Source organism: Engystomops pustulosus, chromosome 11 (genome assembly GCF_040894005.1).
Source record: "Engystomops pustulosus chromosome 11, aEngPut4.maternal, whole genome shotgun sequence".
Taxonomy (NCBI): Eukaryota; Metazoa; Chordata; class Amphibia; order Anura; family Leptodactylidae; genus Engystomops; species Engystomops pustulosus.
The window spans coordinates 82,094,593-82,120,132 of record NC_092421.1 but is presented as its reverse complement, the minus strand read 5'-3'; the positions used below and the strand labels follow the sequence as shown (position 1 = coordinate 82,120,132).

General features: G+C 44.4%; 1 protein-coding gene across 7 annotated transcripts in view; it reads left to right on the top strand.

Moving 5' to 3' along the window:
- MGMT (O-6-methylguanine-DNA methyltransferase) overlaps window positions 1-25,540 on the top strand; it is a 292,365-nt gene that overhangs the window by 202,109 nt on the left and 64,716 nt on the right. For all 7 annotated transcript variants that reach the window (XM_072129983.1, XM_072129980.1, XM_072129982.1 and 4 more), the window contains one exon: window positions 5,739-5,899. In XM_072129983.1, the coding sequence (XP_071986084.1) occupies window positions 5,739-5,899 (161 nt within the window). The remainder of the gene's footprint in view (window positions 1-5,738; window positions 5,900-25,540) is intronic.

Here is a 25,540-nt window from a genome sequence, read left to right as displayed (position 1 = left end):
TCTCCCCTTCCATCCATATACCCATCCTAGACCCTCCCATCCATATACCCATCCTAGACCCTCCCATCCATATACCCATCCTAGACCCTCCCATCCTAGACCCTCCCATCCATATACCCATCCTAGACTCTCCCATCCTAGACCCTCCCATCCATATACCCATCCTAGACCCTCCCATCCATATACCCATCCTAGACCCTCCCATCCATATACCCATCCTAGACCATCCCATCCTAGACCATCCCATCCTAGACCCTCCCATCCTAGACCCTCCCATCCATATACCCATCCTAGACCATCCCATCCTAGACCCTCCCATCCTAGACCCTCCCATCCATATACCCATCCTAGACCCTCCCATCCTAGACCCTCCCATCCTAGACCCTCCCATCCATATACCCATCCTAGACCCTCCCATCCATATACCCATCCTAGACCATCCCATCCTAGACCCTCACATCCTAGACCCTCCCATCCATATACCCATCCTAGACCATCCCATCCTAGACCCTCCCATCCTAGACCCTCCCATCCATATACCCATCCTAGACCCTCCCATCCATATACCCATCCTAGACCCTCCCATCCATATACCCATCCTAGACCCTCCCATCCATATACCCATCCTAGACCCTCCCATCCATATACCCATCCTAGACCCTCCCATCCTAGACCCTCCCATCCTAGACTCTCCCATCCTAGACCCTCCCATCCTAGACCCTCCCATCCATATATCCATCCTAGACTCTCCCATCCTAGACCCTCCCATCCATATACCCATCCTAGACCCTCCCATCCATATACCCATCCTAGACCCTCCCATCCTAGACCCTCCCATCCATATACCCATCCTAGACCCTCCCATCCATATACCCATCCTAGACTCTCCCATCCTAGACTCTCCCATCCTAGACTCTCCCATCCTAGACTCTCCCATCCTAGACTCTCCCATCTAAACAACCAGCCGTCCCATCCTGTCTGATCCACCTATCCATGAAAAGTTGCTGATTTACCAGCCAAACAAAAGAACCCAGTTTTCTGTCCAGAGCACACATTTCTGGGTGGGGGGGCAGAGGGCACATTACTGGGGGGGGGGGGCAGAGTGCACAATACTGGGGGGCAGAGTGCAAAATACTGGGGGTCAGAGGGCACATTACTGGGGGGCAGAGGGCACATTACTGGGGGGCAGAGGGCACATTACTGGGGGGCAGAGGGCACATTACTGGGGGGGGGGCAGAGGGCACATTACTGGGGGGCAGAGTGCACAATACTGGGGGGCAGAGGACAAATTACTGGGGGGGGGCAGAGTGCACATTACTGGGGGGCAGAGGGCACATTACTGGGGGGGGGCAGAGTGCACAATACTGGGGGGCAGAGTGCACATTAACAAGCTTTTTTGATCTTAACAATTGGCTCCAATGAATCAAAGAGTAAACACTATAAAGGGGTGTGCATACTTTCCGCACCCGCTATAGAGCTACCTATAAAATAGATCTGTGTCTCCCTCCTGCTCTGCAGACTCTGACTGAGCTGCTGCTGCCATATTACAGCACAATACCAACTACTATCAGCCCAATAACTGGAGGAACACTCTGTTATACACTAACACTAAATGTTTCTAGACTGTAACACAGAAAGTTATTCCCCTATTAGCTCAAAATGTATATAAAACGTTGCATTCCGATCCTTGTAACGAAGTTCTCGGGGCAGGTTACTGTATATTTGCCCAGGTCCCATATTCTAGATATTTGAGGGGGTAATAAGAGACATTCATCAGTTAATTGTCCAATGTGGATAATAATGAGCAGCGATTTTACTAATTGTAAACATGGCCGGAATTTGGGAAAGCAGAAGTGCAGCCGAGCAGCCGGAGTGGGCGAGGGATCGGGATTGGCACTGACGTTCTGCCAGGCGCAAGGCTCGGCCTTTCAAGTGTATGCAACTAATTGTTTTGTGAGAAATCAATTTTCGTTCCCATCATGAATTTGTGCATTAAGCAAAACTGCTGCGGAAGATTCCAGCCTAAAGGTGGATATTTCCTGTGGTTACTTTGGCTGCTCATCTGTGCAGCGCTGGGCGGACGCCAGGAGCCGGCTAATACTTAATATGCACAAGTGTTAGATGTTTGCTGAGAAGTGAGCGCAGTATCTTTATTATTTCATATTTATTTATTTTTCTTATGTGACAGGCTTGTTTCTTTATTATTTACCGTATTACAGAGAACATTAATAAATTATGTATATTCCCCAAACTCATAGTAACAATAGCAAGGAAAATGACTGCCTTTACTGGAACACAGGGAGCGGGGTATATACACTGCCTATAAATCCCACACCCTGTGTATTATCCCTGTACTGTGACATCACTGTGTGTATTACCCCTGTACTGTGACATCACTGTGTGTATTATCCCTGTACTGTGACATCACCGTGTATACTATCCCTGTACTGTGACATCACTGTGTGTATTCTCCCTGTACTGTGACATCACTGTGTGTATTATCCCTGTACTGTGACATCACTGTGTGTATTATCCTTGTACTGTGACATCGCTGTGTGTATTATCCTGTACTGTGACATCACTGTGTGTATTATCCCTGTACTGTGACATCACTGTGTGTATTATCCCTGTACTGTGACATCACTGTGTGTATTATCCCTGTACTGTGACATCACTGTGCGTATTATCTCTGTACTGTGACATCACTGTGTGTATTATCCTGTACTGTGACATCACTGTGTGTATTATCCCTGTACTGTGACATCACTGTGTGTATTATCCCTGTACTGTGACATCACTGTGTGTATTATCTCTGTCCTGTGACATCACTGTGTGTATTATCCCTGTACTGTGCAATCACTGTGTGTATTATCTCTGTACTGTGACATCACTGTGTGTATTATCTCTGTACTGTGACATCACTGTGTGTATTATCCTGTACTGTGACATCATTGTGTGTATTATCCCTGTACTGTGACATCACTGTGTGTATTATCCCTGTACTGTGACATCACTGTGTGTATTATACCAGTACTGTAACATCACTGTGTGTATTATCCCTGTACTGTGACATCACTGTGTGTATTATCCCTGTACTGTGACATCACTGTGTGTATTATCCCTGTACTGTGACATCACTGTATAATTTTTACAAGTTCCAATGCTTCTGTAAAAAAAAGTTAATCTAAGTTAAAATTGAATACTTCTTGCCTGTCTGTCTTTCTCTCAGTTTATAGTGTAATGGTTAAGTGACACATTATAGTACAAATATAGTGAAAATATACATAAAAAATGTACATTGTAGTAGAAGGCGAACTATTACTACTACTTACACTACTACTATTACTACTAAGAAAGTAACACAAGTGACTAATCCCTTGAAGTATATCCCACAGCGTTGGGCTACTCTCTGCAGTACCGGCTTCATCCTGCAGGTGTTGCATTTCCCACAATCCATAGTCCATGTCACCACAAGTGCTGCACAGAGCCCGTGCCTGTGTCTGGGGTCACTCCAGGCCGCCTGCTAATGCCCACTATATCATTTTAAAGGCCAACAAGATTTGCAAGTCTGCTGCCGCACAAACATTTTGGGATCTAATTCTCTGTAGAAGCGGCCAATTAAATATGTTAATGAGGCTGGATGTTCTGTTTCATGGCGGCAGCGAGGCCAAGAGAAAACCTCTCCGGACCTCGCACTTCTGTCTCCGTACAGACACACAAGACTTTCCAAATACCGAATAAGGTCACTACCGCAACATGGAGCCAAAAGGGGGCACAACACCCCCAAGACGGGACCAGGGAGTCTCCTGATATACAGCTCAGCACCACAAATCTGGTACAAATTCTGTCGTTTTTTCCCCTCCGTGAGAGCAGAATATTTCTAGAGTATAAATCTGTAGTCAACATTTCACCACATATGACATGGATGTGTTTTGGTTTGTGTCTTAAAGCGCGCCTGTCATTGTTATGTCACGTTCAGCTGGTGACAGGTTCCAGTAATCTGCCCTACGAAGATTTTAAAAATGTCTTTGTCACCATTTAGAATCATTTCAGGACTTTATAATAGTTTATTTTACATAACCTGTCTCCTTAGTCCCGGAGGGGTTGAACACAGCTGCAGCCTGTGTATGCTTTGTTAGTCTCCTCTCCTCCACACTCATGCAGGGGGATGGTGTGGAGGAGAGGGAGAATACAGGAGGAGACTGAGACACTGACAGGCTGCAGTTAATCCCCCTCGCCCTGCCGGACTCAGCACACGCTGCTGGCAGGGAGCCAGGTAATGTAATATAAATATTATAAAGTACTGAAATAAATAATAATGTGGACATCAGCTATTAGAACCTATCACTAGCTAAAAGTGACATCCTAGGTGGCAGTTTAGCTTTAAGGGATGAAGATTAAAGGGATATCGTGGGATTTCTTAGATGAATTACTAGGTGATTAAAACCAGTTAGCTGGAGTCTAATACCTGATAAAAACTTCTCCCAGATAACTCCCAGAAAAGTCCTCAGCATGAGAGATGAAGCTATCTAGCACAGCGCCGTATATTTTATAGAGGCTGTTCTTGGTATTGCAGCTCAGTCCCTTTCACTTGCCACGTGACTGACCGGACATCACCGGAGTGTGAAGCAGGAACCGCACTCCCTGAATCAGCTGATCGTGGGGGAGCCCAGTATCGGATCAATCCTAAGGAACAGTAAAAAAGTTCTAGAATCCCCCTTATGGAGCTTTGTCCAACCTTTCAGTCACATATTTTATTGTTGTTTTGACACAAATCTACAATACAAACTAGAGAAAATGTCCAGATCGCCTTCTCTTCAAATCTTGTATGTTTGGTGTATACAGCTCCGGCCAAGACTCGTAGATGTCCGATCCATCAGTCATTGCTACAGACAGTACACGTGAGTGAATTACTACATCACTGTACGATCAGACTACACACAGGTTTATTGATAGTCTGTTACCATGGAAATGTTTAATTTGTAAAAGTCCGTATACTGAGAGCTGTATATACAAGGTGGAAGCCTGTGCCAAGTTGCCACATTTTCTAGCTACACAATGATTGGTCATGCACCCCGTGTGACATCAGGTGTGAAGAGACACTGTTTTGTCCTGCTTTGTAGCATATAACTGCGCCCCTGATGTTACCCCCCCCCCCCATCTTGTTGCAGGTGATGCTGCCTGAGGCATTAGGCTCAACTCGCCTCAAGGCTGGTGCACCCCTGGTCTGGACTGGTCTGCTAGAATGGAAGTCAGATCCCAAATTTACACCAGCCTCCACCTTGCAAAGATATGGAGTTTTGAAGCCTGAATTGTACTAAATTGTTCAGAATATGTAGCCAATTGTAATAAAATATATATATATAGAATCATAATGACTTTATCTTAATTTTTTTCCCTTCTGGTTCCGTCCTACAACGTGTTCCTATAGAAGAATATCTGTCACTTTTGCGCAGCGCCATATTGGATTTCTCTTTCTAAACTTCTTTCCTCGTATTCCATTCCATTGTTTTCCTAGTTTTCATGGAATCGCGGAATGTTCAGTAGCTGATATCCCTTTAACTCCTAATCTTTTTAATAACTTCCTTTAATTCCAAATCGCCCGGGTCTCCACGTGTTACCCGAACGCAGACGTGTGTTTTTCCATTGAGTTGGGTTTGTTTTACTTGCTAATTTATTGCAGGAAAGTAACATAACATAGTTGGAAGGAAAACACATTAATGTTCTGTCGCTTACAGGGCTGAGGATGCCTGGGCGTCTTTCGAGGTGTGCGAGGGCCCTGGGGAAAGGATTGCACCTTTGGAGCAGTGCACGGACTGGCTGCGAGCCTACTTCTGTGAGCCCGGGCTGATGGAGAAATACCCGCTGCCTGCTTTCCACCATCCGCTATTTCACAAAGGTTTGTGTCCGCACTTTATTTTCTCCATGATGAAAGTCATTGTTCCGTCTTGATAGACAATAACATTGTGTCCTGGCGGTGGCACCCGGGTCCTTGGTGCACCACAGACAAGTGCCGGACAAAGGTCCCTGTTATCTGCCACAGGCTCTGCTGGTTTTGGCACAGGCCCGAATACTTCTTGGCTTCCGACACTTTAACTTTCCTTCTGATTTTACGGATAAAAGTTTGAGAAGGGACGGATCAGCCGCTGGTGTAAATCATTTGGTCTATTGTTCTCAAAAAGATGTTGTGTTCCAGTATCGCACCTATTGTGTGTTGTCAAGGCATGTTAATGTTCTTTTTAATGGATATGATTGACCAACTATTTCCCACCAGGGAAAGACCACAACCCCTCCATTGAATAAAACACGCCCTTAAGTTTGCCCTAAAGGGAACCTGTCATCCGGAGCCCTTTTTTCTGGTTTCCCAATGCCCCATAGAGAATAGTGTACACATTACCAAAGAGTTTTTATAGTAAAACTGTGTTTTTCCAAACAAAAGATAAGATAGATGAAAGTTTACTTTTCTCTATGCAGAGCTGTGTCCCTAGTAGAGGCGGGGAGGGGCCAGTGAGGAGCGCCCCCCCCCCCCTCGATTTCCAATTTAAATAAAATCTCCCATATCTCCCCCCTCCCCATCGTTTCCCTCCGCAGGACTCCATACATGTCTTCCCCGCTCCTCGCTGGCCCCTCCCATGGGACTACGGACACAGCTCTGCATACAGAAAGGTAAACTTTCATCTAACTTATCTTACTTTTGGAAAAAGTCAGTTCTATTTTAAAAACTCTTTGGCAATGTGCACACTATTCTCTATGGGAACATGGGGGACCCGAAAAGGGCTCCTGATGATGGGTTCCCTTCAACCCCTTAACGGCTCTGCCCTTTTTTGTCTTTCCTCCAAACCCCCAAAAATCCATAACTTTTTTATTTTTTAGTGTGCAGAACTGTGTTTTCTGTTTTCTGTGCAAGAAATTGTTCCTCCTAGTGATGGTATTTCATATCCCAAACCCTGTTCTGGGAAGCTGGAAAAAATTCCGAATGTGATGAAGTTGGCAAAAAAATATATTTGTGTCATTTTGTTGTGGGCTCTGTTTTTACAACTTTCACAGTGCGCTCCAAATGACACCTCCCCTTCAATCTTTGGGTCGGTACAATCACAGAGAGACCAAATTTATATAGATTTTTTGTGTTTTAATAGATTTTTAAAAAGTAAATTTTTTTTAAAGAAAAATTAAAACCTTTGGTATGAAATAAAAAATTCTTAATTTTACCTTATTTTGATGGCAATAACTTTTTCATAGTTTTGGGTACGGAGCCGTGTAAGTTGTAGTTTTCTGTGGGATGAGATGACTTTTTAATTTTCCACCATTTTGGGGACCTTTCTAAATTTTTATCAGTTTTTCTTAAAAATTTTATGTGATGCAAAATGGCAAAAAAGTGGCGGTTCTGACTATTTTTCGTTACGAGCTTCGCCATCAGGAATAACCATTTTTATATTTGAATAGATTGGATTTTGGGACTTGTTTAATAATTTCTTTATCAGTTGTAGGCACAGAGGGGTAATTTGCACTTTTAGTTTTTTGTAATTTTGTCATATTTTTTAACTTTTCACAATTTTTTTAAAATGTATTTTTAGACCCCCTTAGGGTACTTGAACCATTAAGCATTGTGCAGCAAACACCTGGTTAATATGAAGAGGCCCTAGCGCCCCCTACCGCAACAACACATTCAGGAACATCCAAATGTGGGATAGAGTTAAAGGGGTTTTCCTATCTGGGCATTTACATTTCATTAAATTCATTTGCCACATGTAAACATTTCTTCTATTAGATGTTATTAAAAAAAAATGTTCCTGTGTGAAGATAATTTCTCATAAATGTAATCATGTTGTCCCTTAGAAACTTCCTTGGATACGACCACCTCACAATCTAACAACGGTGGCCAGACATGTACTATTCAGTACTGCCTGACCGCCTGGATTCAGCGATCATTACTACAGGACGGCTGTGGGAACTGCAGTAACTCCTCGCACATTCAATATTCAGAAACTTTTTGTTTTCTTGTGCAATCCCTCCAGCAGAGGTGGTCGTATCCAAGGACACAGTCTTTTTTCTAAGTGACCATATCACTACATTTATGAGAAATTATCTTCACACAGGGACATTTTTTTTAATAACATCTAATTTAAGAAATGTTTATAATATGGCAGATTAATGACACTGAATGTAAATGCCCAGACGAGAGGAGAATACCCCTTTAAAGTATCTCCAGCATTTTGCATCCGTTAATGGTCTCTGCTCCACTGTATTAAGGGCAGTTGGATTTTTTTAATTTCTGCTGTTCCTTACCAATCATTATTGTTTATTGTTGGAAATTACCCTACCTACTGTCGGGTGGGTGGTGCCACCTGCCTAGTGCCCACCTATTTGACAGTAGGGAAACTAATTGGCATATTGGGTGTCAAAATTAACTGCACTGATTGCAGGATGGCAGGAATACGGTCTCCGGCCCCCACCATTCCTGTGCAGTTGGTAGATTGACACCTTGTAAAGAATGAAAAGAGGAGGCCTTGGTGAAAGGTCCTGGAGAACCTAGAACCAGATTTTATCCCACTAAACTTGCAGCCCCCTCAGGCAGGGGATGAAATGTCCTTTCAATAATTTCCTCTTTTAGGTGAAATCTCACTCGTTTACCCGTTTAAAAAAAATGTTTCACACAAATTCAGGCAAAGATGACTCTTCTCACTTTGTTTTCACATCAGATGAGACAAGTTTAGAAGCCATTATCTTTGTTTCTACAGCACGAAGAACCATGTTGTGTCATCTTAAAGATAAAGATCTCATCTTAAAGGAAACCTACCATGTGATTATGAAGCAAACATACCCTGAGAATGCTGTAGCTACACTGATGCAGGATCATATCTCGGTTAATCCCTGAGCTGAGTAGTTTTGCTGAAAAAACAATGATACCATTCAGGACCTTGGAAAAGCTGGGACAAACTGGCTGTGACAGTCACGGGAGCTTGGAATTGCAAATGGCTGCTAAGTAAAGCATGACTAGTCAAGCACTAATCAACCTGAGCTGAATGACTCATACACAGCAGCTGGGGGATGGTGCAGCAATAGATTATTCTGTCTGGCAGGGAGAAGAGTGATTCCATAATCATCCTCTGCAGAGAGAAACTCTACTGCTATGAGAAGCGGGAAAGCAAGTGCTGGAGCAGCCATAGAAGGGAGAGAGCTTCAGTGTAACTACAGCATTCTCCAGGTATGTTTGCTTCATAATGCATCAAATCACATGGTAGGTTTCCTTTAACCTTCAGATCACATCAGGCTTATGGCTTTGGCAGTTGCAGTACCATAGATCGCATATTGTCCAGTTTCTAGGTCCCGTAGAACAGAAGATAGGGGCTTCTGAAGTGACACTATCCCCTTATTCTTTAGGGATGAGTAGACTGCATATTAATCTTCCCAGGCCCAGAGGGCAGTGGGTTGATCTTGGGAAAGAATCGGCAATGGTTCTCCTCCCAACTACAAGTTTTGGCATAGTGAACAGTCCATTGGATGATGATGAGGTAATTTTGGGCCAATCCCTTCTCGCTTGTCGCATTCTATTCGGTTGACCTGCAGATAAACCAACTGCCTAAAATTGTATCACAAGGGGTTAATCATGTCCTATTCTTTCTTGAGAATGTAACAAATGAGGCGGCAGACTAATAGACAATTAGACCGCTTTGTAAACACAGTTGGTGAGAGTTACATTACATTAGGTAGCTGATCAGATGCCTCCTGTTTGGTTTACATCGATTGGCAAAATGTTCTATAGGAGCCAATGGAATTTAAAGCAAACTGCTGGAAATTCCATGCAGGAAAGTGGGAAACTTGTATCTTGTTGCGTTTTTTTTTTTTAAACTTTGTAAAAAATTTTTACAAGAGTTTAGAATTTTGCCCACAGCAAGGACTTTGGTCGGGTCGTTCTGGAGGGACTCGGCTGTATCGAGATTTATAGCAACACTGGAAAATAATTACCCCCAATAATTGAGTGCAAGATGCTGATTTGATGCAGACGTCGTAGGTGCATTTCAGTTGGTGAGAATCTGTCAGAAATATATTAAACAAATAATCTATGAAATGCTACGTCTTATCACTGGAAACTAGAAGTCTCCTCCACGCAGGAAGCTAAAGTGTGAATAATAGAATAAAACCGGAAATATATAGACATGTATGTACAGATGGGCAATGGGTTATTGTATGAAATATACACATGGAGGGGGATTTATTACCCGGGTCGTAGGATACGACTATTGTGTATCCCGCTAGCTGTCAGCTTCTACACTGTCATAGATCAATGATCAAAAATTATTTCTGGCATTTGGCAATAGTAAATGAGGCCCAAGGTCCGGATTGCCAGTGTTAACGACAGAATTGGGTCGGTGAGCCATATTAACTTCCTCTGTATACACACATAGGAGGTCATTTACTAAGGGCCCGATTCGCGTTTTTCCCGACGTGTAACCCGAATATTTCCGATTTGCGACGATTTTCCCTGAATTGCCCCGGGATTTTGGTGCACGCCATCGGATTGTGGTGCATCGGCGCCGGCATGCACGCGACGGAAATTGGGGGCGTGGCCGAACGAAAACCCGACAGATTCGGAGAAACCGTCGCATTTTTTAAAAAAAGTGTCGCGGGACTCACGCTTACCTTCACCAGGTATAGGCTCGTGCATTCCGGCGGACCTTGGCGGACTTCAGCGCAGCAGCGACACCTGGTGGGCGTCGAAGGAACTGCCTTAGTGAATCGCCTGAAGACCCGAATCCACCGCAGAGAACGCGCCGCTGAATTGCGAATGGACCGGATAAGTAAATCTGCCCCATTATGTTTATGAATATCGACACACCTAAAGCTAGCAAACACAGACTGGTGCCAGTGATTATATAACAGAAATCGTAGGTGACGGGAGCCGCTGGATCGGCAGTGGGTAGAGAGAGAGGTAAGGGTAACGTCTTTTCTTAGGTCTCAGTTACAGAGAGAGTTTCTGTTCCAAATATGATAATCAGGATAAATTCCTGCATCAATGTCCCATACTGAAAACCTATCTTAGATAATGTGTGATATTTTTGAACTAGAATTTGTGGTGTGCCCCAAACTGAACTCTACCCTACCTACCCCACAAAGCATGACACCACCAACCCCCCTTGTAGCCCCATCCTTGATAATGCGCCCCTCTCTTGGAGGTCTCTACATGTTATACTGTCCCTGTGTAGCTCGCTCATGATTTGATGCCCCTTCCCTCCACCCCTCCCCCCCCCCGACTGTATAATTCCCTGGTAGCTCCAACCCAATTATGATCCCCCCTTTTACCTTCTCCTCTTCCTCTGGCCCCCACTTATCACTGCCTCTCAGCTTGTTGACACATTTATTCTTGCCTCCCTCATTCAAATGTATACTCCTCCCCTATTTTACTGCCCTCCCCATTGGTGCCCCCCCCACAGACTTCATTTTGTATTGCAATAGAATTAATACAAAAATAAAATGAATGCCCCTTCTTCTGTAGCAGCTCTACTCTTTGCCGCTTCTCTTGGCGATACCAGAACCACAAGGAGTCATGACATCATCACATCCTACTTACCGGGCTCACTGGAAGCGATGGCTCCTTGCATTACCCATATGCTCAACTATTTATGTACCCTCAGGAGCTAAATTCAGAACTTATCTCCCATATCCAGGACTGTCAACCAAAACCAAGGACTGTCCCACTGAATCAGGGATGATTGGGAATATGTATCGACAAAGACAACATCATGTGACCTAGTGATCCCTATCTACGACGACGATGTAGCCAACTTTTCTCTACGTGTAACGGATCCCCCCTTGTCTTTGTTACCAGCCTTGGTGTAAAAATATAATTTCAAATATCTCTCTAGTCCCGATAAGAACAGCGTCTGTACAAGAGTGCCTTTTCTTTTCTGTGTTCTCTGCTGCTTTTCTTCCCCTTGTCTATAAACCTGTTAAACAGCAGAAATTATTGAGGTGCTTGATCTCGGAATGAAATTTTCGGCGGCTCAATAACTGTTAATGTTGCAGGGATTTCTTAAATTTTGCTGTCAAATCCATCTTAAGAGCGAGAGAGATGGTGACACGTCAGACGAATTGCCTCGTCATCCTGGCACTTGTAGTGAGTGCGTTGCTGCGGTCAGCACTTTGCCCCTTTGTTTGCATCTTTGTACCAGGATAATGATTTTCTAAAGTCGGTATGAAAAGCCATTTATCTGTATCCTCAACCCATCAGCCACGTGCTGATATCTTTCTAATGGTCTCTGCCGAGTGCAGATGAATCTCAATAAATGCATATACAGATAAATTCTGATGAAAGCCTCCGCCGAGTGCGCGCTGTGAGCATCCGGGGCGGGCGGCTCCCGGCTGGAGGATCTTTTGTCTGACAGTGCAATATACCACTGTAATGTCAGGGCCGCTCATGTAATTACACTGATATTTTGCCAAAAGGATGAAGCGAATGTGAAATTGAGTGCACAATAGATGATTAAAAGTACAGTCCTCCTTATTACCGCGGTCAGGACCCTGATTAACGTCCGCTACTGGAAGGAGAATGTGTCTCTTCTATCGGCTTCATAAAACTTTTTACCTGTTGATAGAGTTGTATAGGATGAAAAAAAAAAACAATTATAAAAAAAAAGCGCCACACGTCACCGCAGGTTGTGTTTGGTATTGCAGCTTTTAGTTCACTATGTTTCAGTGGAACTTTGTTATACCAGACATAAAATGTAGCCATATTTTTAAGAATCTTGGACAATCCTGCCCAAAAGAGGAGTCCATTGGATGTTTGATAATCTCTAAGAAATTTATCATACTCCCCTCCCCCTTTTACTGACCTGTCCCCATTAACATAACCTTTGGAAGCTATTATGCATGTCCGGCAACACTTCATGACTGGAGATGGGACTACAGGCCTCATAATTTAGGTGGTTTAAGGAGTCTTTACCAGTGCTATGCTGGAAACATAATTACAGTACGGAGCGTGAAGCTAGGGGCTCCTAGCATCAGATATAACTATGTCCATACATTCATATAAACCAGAATTTTTCTGTTAAAAACCATGACATAACCCACAATGAGCCCAATCACTTTGATCTGTTGGGTGCCTGTAGTTCCCATAATATGAGCACAAATGTGAACCTTATCCTTTAAAAACCTCAAACATTGTGTAGCCGGAGCCCAGAAGAATTGATACCTATCCTTGTTCCACATTGATACCTATCCTTGTTCCGTATTTTCCGGACTATAAGGCGTCCCGGATTATAAAGCACGCCAGATTAAAAGGCGCACCTTCAATAAATGCCTGCTAGAACGTCTAGGTTCATATATAAGGCGCACCTGATTATAAGGATGATTGACCAGCAGGTGGCAAACCTGTGCACAGCTCACGGCAGCTGTTGTCTGTAAGCACGGTTCATATATAAGGCGCAGCGGATTATAAGGCACACCTGGTTATAAGGATTAATGACCAGCAGGTGGCAGACCTGTGCACAGCCCACGGCAGCTGTTGTCTGTAAGCACGGTTCATATATAACGCGCACCGGATTATAAGGCACACCTGGTTATAAGGATTAATGACCAGCAGGTGGCAGACCTGTGCACAGCTCACGGCAGCTGTTGTCTGTAAGTAATGTTCATATATAAGGCGCACTGGAGAGAGAATCAAAGGATTTTTGGTGCGCCTTATAGTCCGAAAAATACAGTAGGTCATGAGGTAACCAGGATTGTGGCAACAGGTGACGCTTGACAACGACATGATATTGACTTCCAATTATCAGGTCATGACATCAATCACTAGGTGTGTCTCGGCATCCCAGTTTTGTCAATGTTTGGTCTTGTTACTACCCTACAACTTCTTGGTGTTATTGTGGACTCATCAGGTTATCACGCCAGTCTACCAATACATCTTCCAATTTCTATCCTTTATCTGGACATTTTCAATCTCGTCTTATTAAATGCCACAGATCGGAGAATTTCCATTGAAACTGGTGTTTTCTTTCGAAATCATTGCCACTCTTGTCCATAGACTTGATGTGGTTTTGAACTTCAGCCCGTGAAGGAGGATGGCTAGGAACTACTATCGATGGCCTATCTGCAGGATCGGTGGTGCCTGAAATGCTATCGGTAGTAATTCAGGCCAATACCTTCAAGGTGAAACTTGAGGAATATCACAGTTTTAGTCAAAGGCAACTATGTATCACTAGAACGTGCCATGAATGTTGGTGATATCAGCTTTTTTTACTCGTTACTGCCCCCATAGGCACTCTTAGAAACTGCACCAGGCTAAATCTTTTTGAATTTGACCACATAAACAACGCTAAAAAAATGATACTGGGAGAAGTACATGCGTCGCCTTGGTGCGTACTGGGTTCTCTAGATCCACAATGCATTCTGGTAACGGTGTCAGATTTGTTACCGTTACCCCTCGGCCGGATACATTGCCTGGATAATCGGCAGCAGGAATATTTCATTGCGGCTTGGACATTGAGAAGAAGACTCAGTAGTTGACGGCGCAGTGTTTACGAGACAGTTGTTCTCCATCTGTATATTATTATCTGTCTGATGAATTCCAGGTTTTCAGATCTACAAAGAATTAGAATGGAAACACATGAAACTATAGAAATGTTCTTCAGTTATCAAAAACTTACTAGACTTGACCCAGTCATTGACAAGTAGCGTGTTGTTAGGTGGTCCCCGCGGTGATATAGGTAATATTAGTATCAGCTGTGTGTAGTATACAGAATACTATATTTAGTTGCACTGTCGAAGAATATATTCAAACATGGCAGATTCCTTGCAGCAATATCCGGGGCGGTTCTGTTCACATGCTTGCTGTCCAAATAACCCAATTCTGTGTCAGATCCGCTGTGTATTGGTACATCATAAGGCTACATGCACGATTGAGTGTACAAACGGGAATGATTTTGGGTTATTTCAGCTGGATGGAGATGGTGGGGGGATCTCCAAGGGAAATATAGAATGGCCATGCCGTGGGTGGGAACAGGACCCTTCTCTATCTTGACCCGTTCTCAGTTCACTCTTGTTGTGCTCACCGCACCAACACTGGGCACAATGAGGCCACTTTTGCAGCCAGCTCTTGGCCTTCATTTCTGGTCGTCTGCATGCATTTTTCCCTGTCACCAGTTGGTATACAGACTTCTCTGCACGCCAACAGTAACTTTAGGCGAATAAAGAGGAAAACTCTGATCCTGGACAACCCCCTAAGAGAAATATTTTTATGGTTCTCTTCCCTGAAAATATGTGATCTGTATTGGATTGGTTGAAGTCCTGTCTACCAAGCATAGTGCTGTACATCATATCGCAGCTCTGCTCGGTTTTGTGGCCCATCCACATTAACTGAACGGGATTGTGGTATGGACAAGGTCATGTGACTGCTCAATGTGATGCAAGATAAAGATGGGTTGATATCCATAGTCTGTAGTATAAATAATGCGATCTTAGATAGCAGATTGGTTGGATAACAGACCATTACCGATCTGCTGGTACTATGTCCATAGTGTAAATCGGCTGATTGTGGGGTCGGATATCAGACTGCAGCAGATCTGATTGTACTATGTCCATAGTGTGATCACCACTGATCTGGTGGTGCTATGTCTGTAGTATTTATCAGCTGATCTTCGCTGGCGCCCATTGTGGCATAACCACCCATCGCCTATTAATGACCTATCCTATGTGTAGGAGGCCATGTGTGTATTCCAGGCCTTTTGAAGAAGCAGCACTGTGAATACTTTTTATCCGCTAATAGTAGCGTGGATCGGGGTTTGACGTCAGATCACCACAGATTTGGCCTCTGATTCACAGGGGTGCCAGGCATTGCACCGCCATCTATCACTTATCAAGAACTTATCCTATGTTTTGGTCATTGAGAGGTGGCCGTGAGTCAGCTTGTACCCTTGCTGATCAGTTGACTTGCGCTATGGCCATGTTATCATTTAGGTCCCTTTTAAGGATAACAGAAATGTGTGTAAACTGAATATATTGAAGCCAGTGGGGCTCATTTACTTACCTGGTCCAGTCGCGATCCCACAGCGCGTTGTCTGACGTGGATTCGGGTTCTGCCGGGATTCACTAAGGTCGTGTGCCCGATATCTAGCAGATGTCACTGCGCCAAGGTCCGCCGGAGTTCACCTGCTTCCCCCCGCTGCATGTAAGTGCTTGATCTTGCGACACTTTTTGTTTTTTAAATTCCGCTGTTTTTCCGAATCCGTCGCGTTTTCCGACGGCCACGCCCACAGGTTTCAGTCACGTGAAAGCCGGCGCCGATTGCGGCGAAATCCGATCGCATGCCCCAAAATCCCGACAGAATTCGGCGCAAAACGGAAAAATTCGGGAAACCCGACGAAAGTGCGGCCGCGGAGCCCTTGGTAAATGAGCCCCAGTATGTGATATCTATTTGAGGTGAAGTCATGTGGTCGGCAGTGGCCAGTTGTGGCTTTTTGGGGACAGTATTGAGAAGTTTATAAACCAAAAGGATGGAAGTATAAAGAATCCGTGGCGCCACAAATACACAGAAGATCCCCTTTAAAATTGGAGAAAACTGGTGTAAAACATTTATAAAGATGATGATCCCTTGAAAAGTGAATCTGCAGCAGAACCTCCTACAACATGTTGCACACGTATAGAAGGAGCAACCACCGGAAGCAGCGCAGCAGACACACGCGGCTCGCAAAGTGACCAAGCTATCTGTCAGGGAAATTCATGTTGCACAACTGCAGCCGGTAACACAAGCTGACATATACTGAAGCAGATATTATATATGGATGAGCTGCTGTTGAACAATTTCCGAGCATTATGAACAAGCTTGCTCTCCATCAGCATCAGCCATGCATACCTTTATAAACACCGTGTTTTCAGGAAACCTGCTTAAAATATTACAATCTGCAGACGAAGCGCATCTCTCCCGCGCGCCGCGCTCTCTCCTTACATTTACAATCATTAGCCAGATGACAGAATGTTTAGTTTCCATAATCCTTTAACTGGCAAATTCATTTCTTCCATTTAATATGTTAATTTGGCGTCTTATTCTTGTTGTTGTCGAACAAGCTATGCTGTCAGGATGGTTGTGGCGCAGAGCGAGATGAGGATGGAGTAAGTTCTGGGGGAAAAGGAAGGATGAGGCGAATCACAGAGTAATGGGAAATAAAGTATAGAGGTTACTGGATGAGGGGTTAAATGTTTAACCTGCAGAATGTTTAAGGTTCCTTTTACTGTATATTTTTATTAACATATTCCTGTATAAGCCCAGAAAACAAAGTTTAATGCTACATTGTACCAGAATATATGAATAGAAAACTGATAGGTCGATGGGTGGACGTACGGATGAAAACTGTCGATGGGTGGACGTACGGATGAAAACTGTTGATGGGTGGACGTACGGATGAAAACTGTCGATGGGTGGACGTACGGATGAAAACTGTCGATGGGTGGACGTACGGATGAAAACTGTCGATGGGTGGACGTACGGATGAAAACTGTCGTTGGGTGGACGTACGGATGAAAACTGTCGTTGGGTGGATCAAGGGACGAAAACTGTCGATGGGTGGACCTAGGGATGAAAACTGTCGTTGGGTGGATCAAGGGACTAAAACTGTCGATGGGTGGACGTACGGACGAAAACTGTCGTTGGGTGGATCAAGGGACGAAAACTGTCGATGGGTGGACGTACGGACGAAAACTGTCGATGGGTGGACGTACGGATGAAAACTGTCGATGGGTGGACGTACGGATGAAAACTGTCGATGGGTGGACGTACGGATGAAAACTGTCGTTGGGTGGATCAAGGGACGAAAACTGTCGATGGGTGGACCTAGGGATGAAAACTGTCGTTGGGTGGATCAAGGGACGAAAACTGTCGATGGGTAGACCTAGGGATGAAAACTGTCGTTGGGTGGATCAAGGGACGAAAACTGTCGATGGGTGGACGTACGGACGAAAACTGTCGATGGGTGGACGTACGGACGAAAACTGTCGATGGGTGGACGTACGGACGAAAACTGTCGATGGGTGGACGTACGGACGAAAACTGTCGATGGGTGGACGTACGGACGAAAACTGTCGATGGGTGGACCTAGGGACGAAAACTGTCGATGGGTGGACCTAGGGATGAAAACTGTCGATGGGTGGACCTAGGGATGAAAACTGTCGATGGGTGGACCTAGGGATGAAAACTGTCGATGGGTGGACCTATGGATGAAAACTGTCGATGGGTGGACCTAGGGATGAAAACTGTCGATGGGTGGACCTAGGGATGAAAACTGTCGATGGGTGGACCTAGGGATGAAAACTGTCGATGGGTGGACCTAGGGATGAAAACTGTCGATGGGTGGATGAATACAGTAAGTGGATGGATAATGACGATTGATGCAGTGGACGGATGGATAGATGAAAACTGTTGTTGGATGAATATTGTTAATGGGTTAATACAGTGGGCGGATACTGTCAATGTATGGATGCAGGATGAACAGATGCAGTGGATGGATGAATACTTCCGATGAAATAATACGATGGATGGATGGTTGCAGTATGGATTAATATTTGGGGATTTTTATTGATATTAGTGGAATATTTCCATAGTGCCTGTCTCTAAATAAATAAAATAAAAAGTAAATAAAATTAAAGTAAAAAATAATGGACATGTGCCAAGGTCTATTTTGTGTTTACAGGAAAGTCTTGGCAAGTACATGACACTCCACAAAAACTGCCCCCCCCCCCCCCGACCCTCATAGTTTCTGCATTACACAGAGCGGTGGTGGTGGTGTGTTGTCCCACCCTTCCATTGTGGATCGCACATTGCCAGTCCCTCCGTACACTCACTAATGCCTCTCCGTGTACAGTAAGCTTTATGGTCCCTCCAACAGCTATAAAGTTTGGGAAAAACAAGTCCCAGTAATCTTCCTAGATCTGCACCTATGGAAAATGGAGTTCACAGAATGATATACGCACTGTTACTTCGCTGCTCTGCTGCTAGTGACTAGATTTATATTGGGTTCCAGGTGTCCAAAAATGGAAGGTAATGACATTGACATTCCTGGTACTTGCTGCCAACTGGCCGAGTTTTCGATGGGAACAGAGAACTTTGACTATCGTTGATGTTTTGCCTGGCACCGGTTTCTTGTAAATTGCGCTGCTGGGAGTTTGTCTTAGTGAAAACTATGTCAGATTTTGGTATTGAGACTTTAAAGTGGATAATAAAACATGTTAACAGTTATTAAAGAGTTATACTGCTCAAATATGCTTAAGGGAAAAATCTTTTGCTTGAGAATTTGTGCTCGGCAAAAGCATCAAAATCTTTCTGATCCGAGGCGGGCGGAGTGATGTCTTCATCTAAGCGAACGTTTTCTGTAGTCTTCGCCTGTACTGCAGGTTTACTGTTTACAAGTTCGGGGTCTTTAGCGTTTGCCAACTAGATCTAATTTCCAGGCAATATCCAAAAATGTTAATGCGCCCGCCTCCTGCTTTTCTCTTGGTTTAGTTTACCACCACAACACTTCATGAACTTTTTGGATGTTTAGTAGCCATGCATTTTCCTATTGCACAGACATTACACTCTGATGCCTCTGTGTGTTCACAATATTGTTACCATATGATAGTTTTGTATGGCTCTGCTTTGGGAAAAAAAATACCCTTTAAAGGGAATCGGTGAACACGTTCTACCACCCCAAACTAATCATGCTGTTAAGTTAGTTAGGGCTCATTGCACACTTTCCTCCCATACCCTTTAATTACCCTAAATGCACCTTTGTAACTTCAGAATGTCCCCTTTCCCACAATCCTCAAACATCTCTACCAACTCTCGAAGAGACCTTTCATGACTTTTGAAGGTCCTTAAACTGAAAGCGGGCAGAAGAGACCACCTATCCCCCATTTCCAAGAAGCTTGGTTCTGATACTATCTATATATAAATGTAGACCAATAAAAAAAAATTAGACTTGTAGGGAACCCACTGTTTGCATACAGCCAATGGCAGTCTCAGAGCATTGAGGGGTGTGACTAAGAAGCCAAAGCCGGATTACAGTAGTGGCGCAGGAGCCATGCTGTCCTCCATAGACACCACCAAAACCTTTCTATTTCTGGCCTTATTTGCATATAAAACAAGGACATTTACCCACTGGACACCATCCACCCTCCAAGATTCACTTCCTTAGACCCAAACTTTTATACTCACTACAAACATAAGACCCATCTATTTCAAGGGGCCCAATTAAAGTGTGCACTCCTGCATGTTGAGCGTGGGGATGGGCCTCTGGGTTTCTCCACCTATCTGCATCTGCTGGCTTCGCTCTTCTTTTGAACATTGGTTTGGATCAACAGACTGTAGAGTTTTCAATTAAGCAGTTCCCAAAAAGTAAGAGCTGTAGGGACAGTGTCACATGTAGAAAGCCTTTCAAGGATCCCTATGAATGAGGAGCTTGGGCTTGAACAGATTATCTCACCCCCCCCCCCTTGCAATAAATTAACAAATTACTGTTATTAACTTTTTTTTTGCATAAATAAGCAAACTTCTGTCCCCTAAAAACTGTCAGGGAGACCGGATTCTTGTTCATTTACTTTTTTTTTTAATTGCTAGAACAGTGATGGGCAACCTTTTGAGCTTGGCGTGTCAAAATTCACCAAAAAACCGAGCATAACTCGGGTGGTGTGTCACCTTGAGAAAAAAAACCTAATTTTGTGATATTTAGAGTTTAAATAACAAATACGTATAGTTATGTAACTTACCTGCTTAGTGACTTCTTAGTTAATCTGTCAGTTGGTTTCTTTTGTTGGTCTTTCTGTTATTTAACTTGTGTGGGGTGCCAAGAACTAAGATAAGTGAGGGGGAGGGGGAATTCTTCCAGTGATGGCGAACCTGTGGCAGTCCAGCAACAGCTAGTTTTAAGGACATTTGTGTCCTGAGAATTGCCCCCCAAAGCAGTGTACATCACAGCCCAGCCCGGCAGAGCTCAACTCAATAAATTACCTTACCTAACTGTCACAGGCTCCAACGACACCACGAGCCTCCGTTACTCCTCTTCAGGCCGCTTCAGCTCCTGTGTAGATGTTCCCGCGCAGGCACAGCATAGGTTGCGTCTTTGCGAGCTGGGGCTGCTCTGTCTCCACGCTCCACTCTGGCGTCATTGGGTGGCCTCCGCAGAGCAGGACAGGAGGACAGGAGCAGCAGCTGCGATCTCTCTGACTGAGATGCAGCCGCTTGCTGCAGACCACATCGCCAACCAACCGCCCGACCGGCCCCAGACAACAGACAACTGCACTACAGCAATTTTTCTCCAGCAGCCGTGTGTCACTGAAAATGGCTACGTGTGTCAGTGCTGACACGCGTGTCAAAGGTTGGCCATCACTGTGCTAGAACCACTTACTGTAACTGAGTAGCAGCTGGACATCAGAAACTACACACAACCTAACGTGCCATCATTACCTGCTGCACAACCAAACATTCATAGTCTAAGCAGCCAAAACAATGAATACTCAAAATTAACTGGATACATATAAGAATAGAGAGAGAATTTATTTTAAACATTTCAGTTAAATTAGGGCTCAGACCAGCCCCTAAATCTCCCCCACATGGGTCATAAGATTGACCACAGCCACTAAGTCATTGATGGTGAAGCTTTTAGAAATAAAGTGCCCAAAATGAGACCAAAAACGCACTAGCTTCTCCCAAAGTGCCAACAAAACAATTTAGGCGGTAAAAAACTTATCGCTACCAGAACCTTTAAGTTCCCAACCGACCCTGTCCACACCTTCTCACTCTTCGACAGGACCAGGCAGCAGAGGATGGGTCACTTTGATATAGCAGGACATTACTTGGACTGCCCGAGACTGCAGGAAGATGCAACGGGTGGCAAACCCTGTGCCTGGGAGACAGGCCGCATCCCCAGAGGGAGGTCTCTGAGTGCCATTGGTTCCTCAGTTAAGAAGGCAATGCTTACAAGGAATGGTCATGGAAACAGGCCTATACTTATCACTCTTTACTTTGTTCTTGGCTTCTCCTATCTTCAGCGCCATCTGCAAGGCTCCTGATACCAGCCATGACTATTACATTGCATGTGATATCAAGCACAGTGTCCTGATACAGGCCGGGTTTTTATGCTTTCAAACAACATGTTGATCTTAATAATTAATAATTCTTTATTTATATACTGCACACAGATTACGCAGCGCTGCACAGAGTTTGCCAAATCAGTCTCTGTCCCCAATGGGGCACCCAATCTAACCAACCTACCAGTACTTTTTGGAGTGTGGGAGGAAAACAGAAGACCCGGAGGAAACCCTCACAAACACGGAGGGAACATACAAACTCTTTTATTAGTACTCTGTGTGTTTGAAGTTGAAGAAAACTACTCCCCAGTATCACACATTCTCACCTAATGACAGGTTAGTCTTTTTAATACTAATTCCTAATCTGCTTTTATAATTAACATTACTGCTTGCACTCAGTGTACCTGGCCCCCCCCCCCCCCTGTCAGCAACCTGCATCGAGTCACAGGCTCATCTGGTACAAGGCTGCATTCATCATCATTATCTCCTCTCTGCTCTGCTAGATCTTCCTTTTCATCTGGCTAAAAAATGCATTTAGCCAACAGCTATACATTGGCATAGTCTCCCAAATTGTGCCTTTGGACCTGTCACTTAGAGAAGACCTTTCCCCTTGCAAAGTTGGATTCTCTCTTCTCTTATTTTTTCTAGCAATCTACGTCATCATTTTCCATCTCTATTGTCAGATGGGTGGTGACCGGCCCAGATCCACCCCTCCTAATTAGAGCCTAATTAGCATATTGCATTAGGAAACTGTGCTGGAACAATGCTAATTAGACTCTGTAGTGTCAGATGGGGCTGGACACGACCGACAATGAAGATGAGAAATGTTCACATAGGAAACGGTGAGGAGCTACAGAAATAATTCCGGCCGTTCTGGGATCGGTGATACGACGTCTATTGGAGGAGATAAAGACTTGGTGAAGGTTGTGGAAGTTTCGGAGAAAACTCCACTGAAAAATTCTCCTTCCCCTTTTTTTTTTTCAAAAACATCTGCGCTACTGGAATAATAATAAGAAAATCTGGAATAATTATCAAAAAATCTATAGGAGCCTCATTCCTTCCCAGCGCCTGAGACGTCTTTCATGGCATCGACATCCATAGGACTTGTCTGTAAACGTTTAATGTATACAGTTTGTATTCTCCCGACGTGCATTAAACACTCGTGTAGCTCGGGGCGACTATCGCGCTTAAATACTTCTGGAGAACTCTATGCAAATCGCCCCTCACAGTTTTTGCTTCATGTATTTCTTTCAAGCGCTTGACTGGACCATTTTGTTTCATGTTCTTTTATAACCTCCACCGACGTCTGATCAACGTAAACAATCCCCGTCTCCTCCAGCTGGAAGTAAAGGGGGGAAAAAAACCAGGGAAATCCTATTATTCCCATTATTCAGGGGCTGGTATATGACAGTAGCTTGTAGGACATGTTTGCATTCCGCTTTCTATTTACTCATCGTAGATATCGACGGAATAATGTGAAGCGGTTACAGCTCACGGAGTTGGGGAAATGTTTACTCACATTGGCTGCGGCAAATATTTTATCTCGCCCAGATATTGTCATGTACACAGTGTCGGAAAGTACAGAGTGAATAAATTACGGGAAAGACTACGCAAGACAACCCTTTCCTGGAGCCATTCCCAGAGGGATGCTTTCCTATTAAGGAGTTATTGTACAGAGCTTTAATGCACAAAAACACTCAACTCCAAAAACCAAAATCAGAAAGCCGCCCATGTCTTCTTCATTTTGCCGGACAGAACAGAATGACAAGCTATCATGTGTCAGAGGGTCTCCATCTTCCTGCCTTACCCCCCAAAAAGTCATATTTCATTGATTGGCAGGGAGATGAGCTTTCTCGGGCTCTGAGTGTTATTAAACTCCATGCAAGACGAGTATTGCTAGGTTTGTATTTTTTTTTATATACTTCTTTTTTTTTGTTGTCTAGGAGATCAGGGTATTAATATAAAATATTGAAAGCAATAAATTGTAGCTCTTTGCGGTGTCATAAAATTTGCCTTTTTTGACTTGACAACTGTGAAATATCGCCTTGTATTTCATGAAAACATTAGTGTGCCGCTCCTATACTGAAATTAATTGTATATTATAGCACATTTATAAATGTGGTCCGTGCCGAGTCTAACTGTACTACACAACTGGGCATTGTATTGCCATGTGCATACATAGTGATTATTAATTTTTAACATTTGATTTAATTTAACCCTTTGTCGGAGGTTGCTCATGTGTTTGTTACAGTTTGATGGTTTTAAGGACAATTGAAGAATCGGTAGACCTAGTAACGGGTTTTCATTGCTTTGAGGATCGTTTTGCCCTTTCCAACCTTATCTGTCTAGTTCTTCAACAGTTTAATGTAGATCCACATACTCTCTTAGGCAACATTCACACTACCGTATGGAGGACGTATATAGGGCCGATATACGTCCCCCATAGACGGCAATGGGCGCACGGCGATCTTCCTCCGTATTACGGCGCCGTGCGCCATAACTTCCTATGGAGAGGTGTCGGGGGTGAACTGCGCTCACCTCCTCCTCCTCTCCCCGTGCACTGCCATTGCCCGGTACGGTACAGGCAGGCAACGGCAGTGTGAATGTAGCCTTAGTGTCCTACTGAGACCTGGTCAGTTGATGGATAGTGACGTCATCTACAACAATAAGTCTGTAAACCAGCAATGCCAAGAGTCAAAACTACAGAAGGCTAAATACATAAGACAAACCATATTCGGGAAACACACATTGTAACAAAAGGTTGTGGGTCATATACAACAGACTGAACATTTGTGGGCCAAATACAGGGGGTACGGAAAGTATTCAGACCCCTTCAATATTTTCACTTTGTTTCATTGCATCCAATTGGTAAGACCAAAAAAGTTCTTATTTTTGCTAATTAATGTGCACTCTGCCCCCCAGTAATGTGCCCTCTAACCCCTCCAGTATTGTGTACTCTGCCCCCCAGTAATGTACACTCTCACCCCCCCAGTAATGTGTACTCTGCCCCCCAGTAATGTGCACTCTGCCCCCCAGTAATGTACACTCTCACCCCCCCAGTAATGTGCACTCTGCTCCCCAGTAATGTGCACTCTGCTCCCCAGTAATGTGCCCACTGCCCCCCAGTAATGTGCACTCTGCCCCCCAGTAATGTGCCCTCTAACGTGCACTCTGCCCCCCAGTAATGTACACTCTAAGCCCCCCCCAGTAATGTGCACTCTGCTCCCCAGTAATGTGCACTCTGCCCCCCAGTAATGTGCCCTCTAACCCCTCCAGTAATGTGTACTCTGCCCACCAGTAATGTACACTCTAACCCCCCCAGTAATGTGCACTCTGCTCCCCAGTAATGTGCTCTCTGCCCCCCAGTAATGTGCACTCTGCCCCCCAGTAATGTGCCCTCTGCCCCCCAGTAATGTGCCCTCTGCCCCCCAGTAATGTGCCCTCTGCCCCCCAGTAATGTGCCCTCTGCCCCCCCCCAGTAATGTGCCCT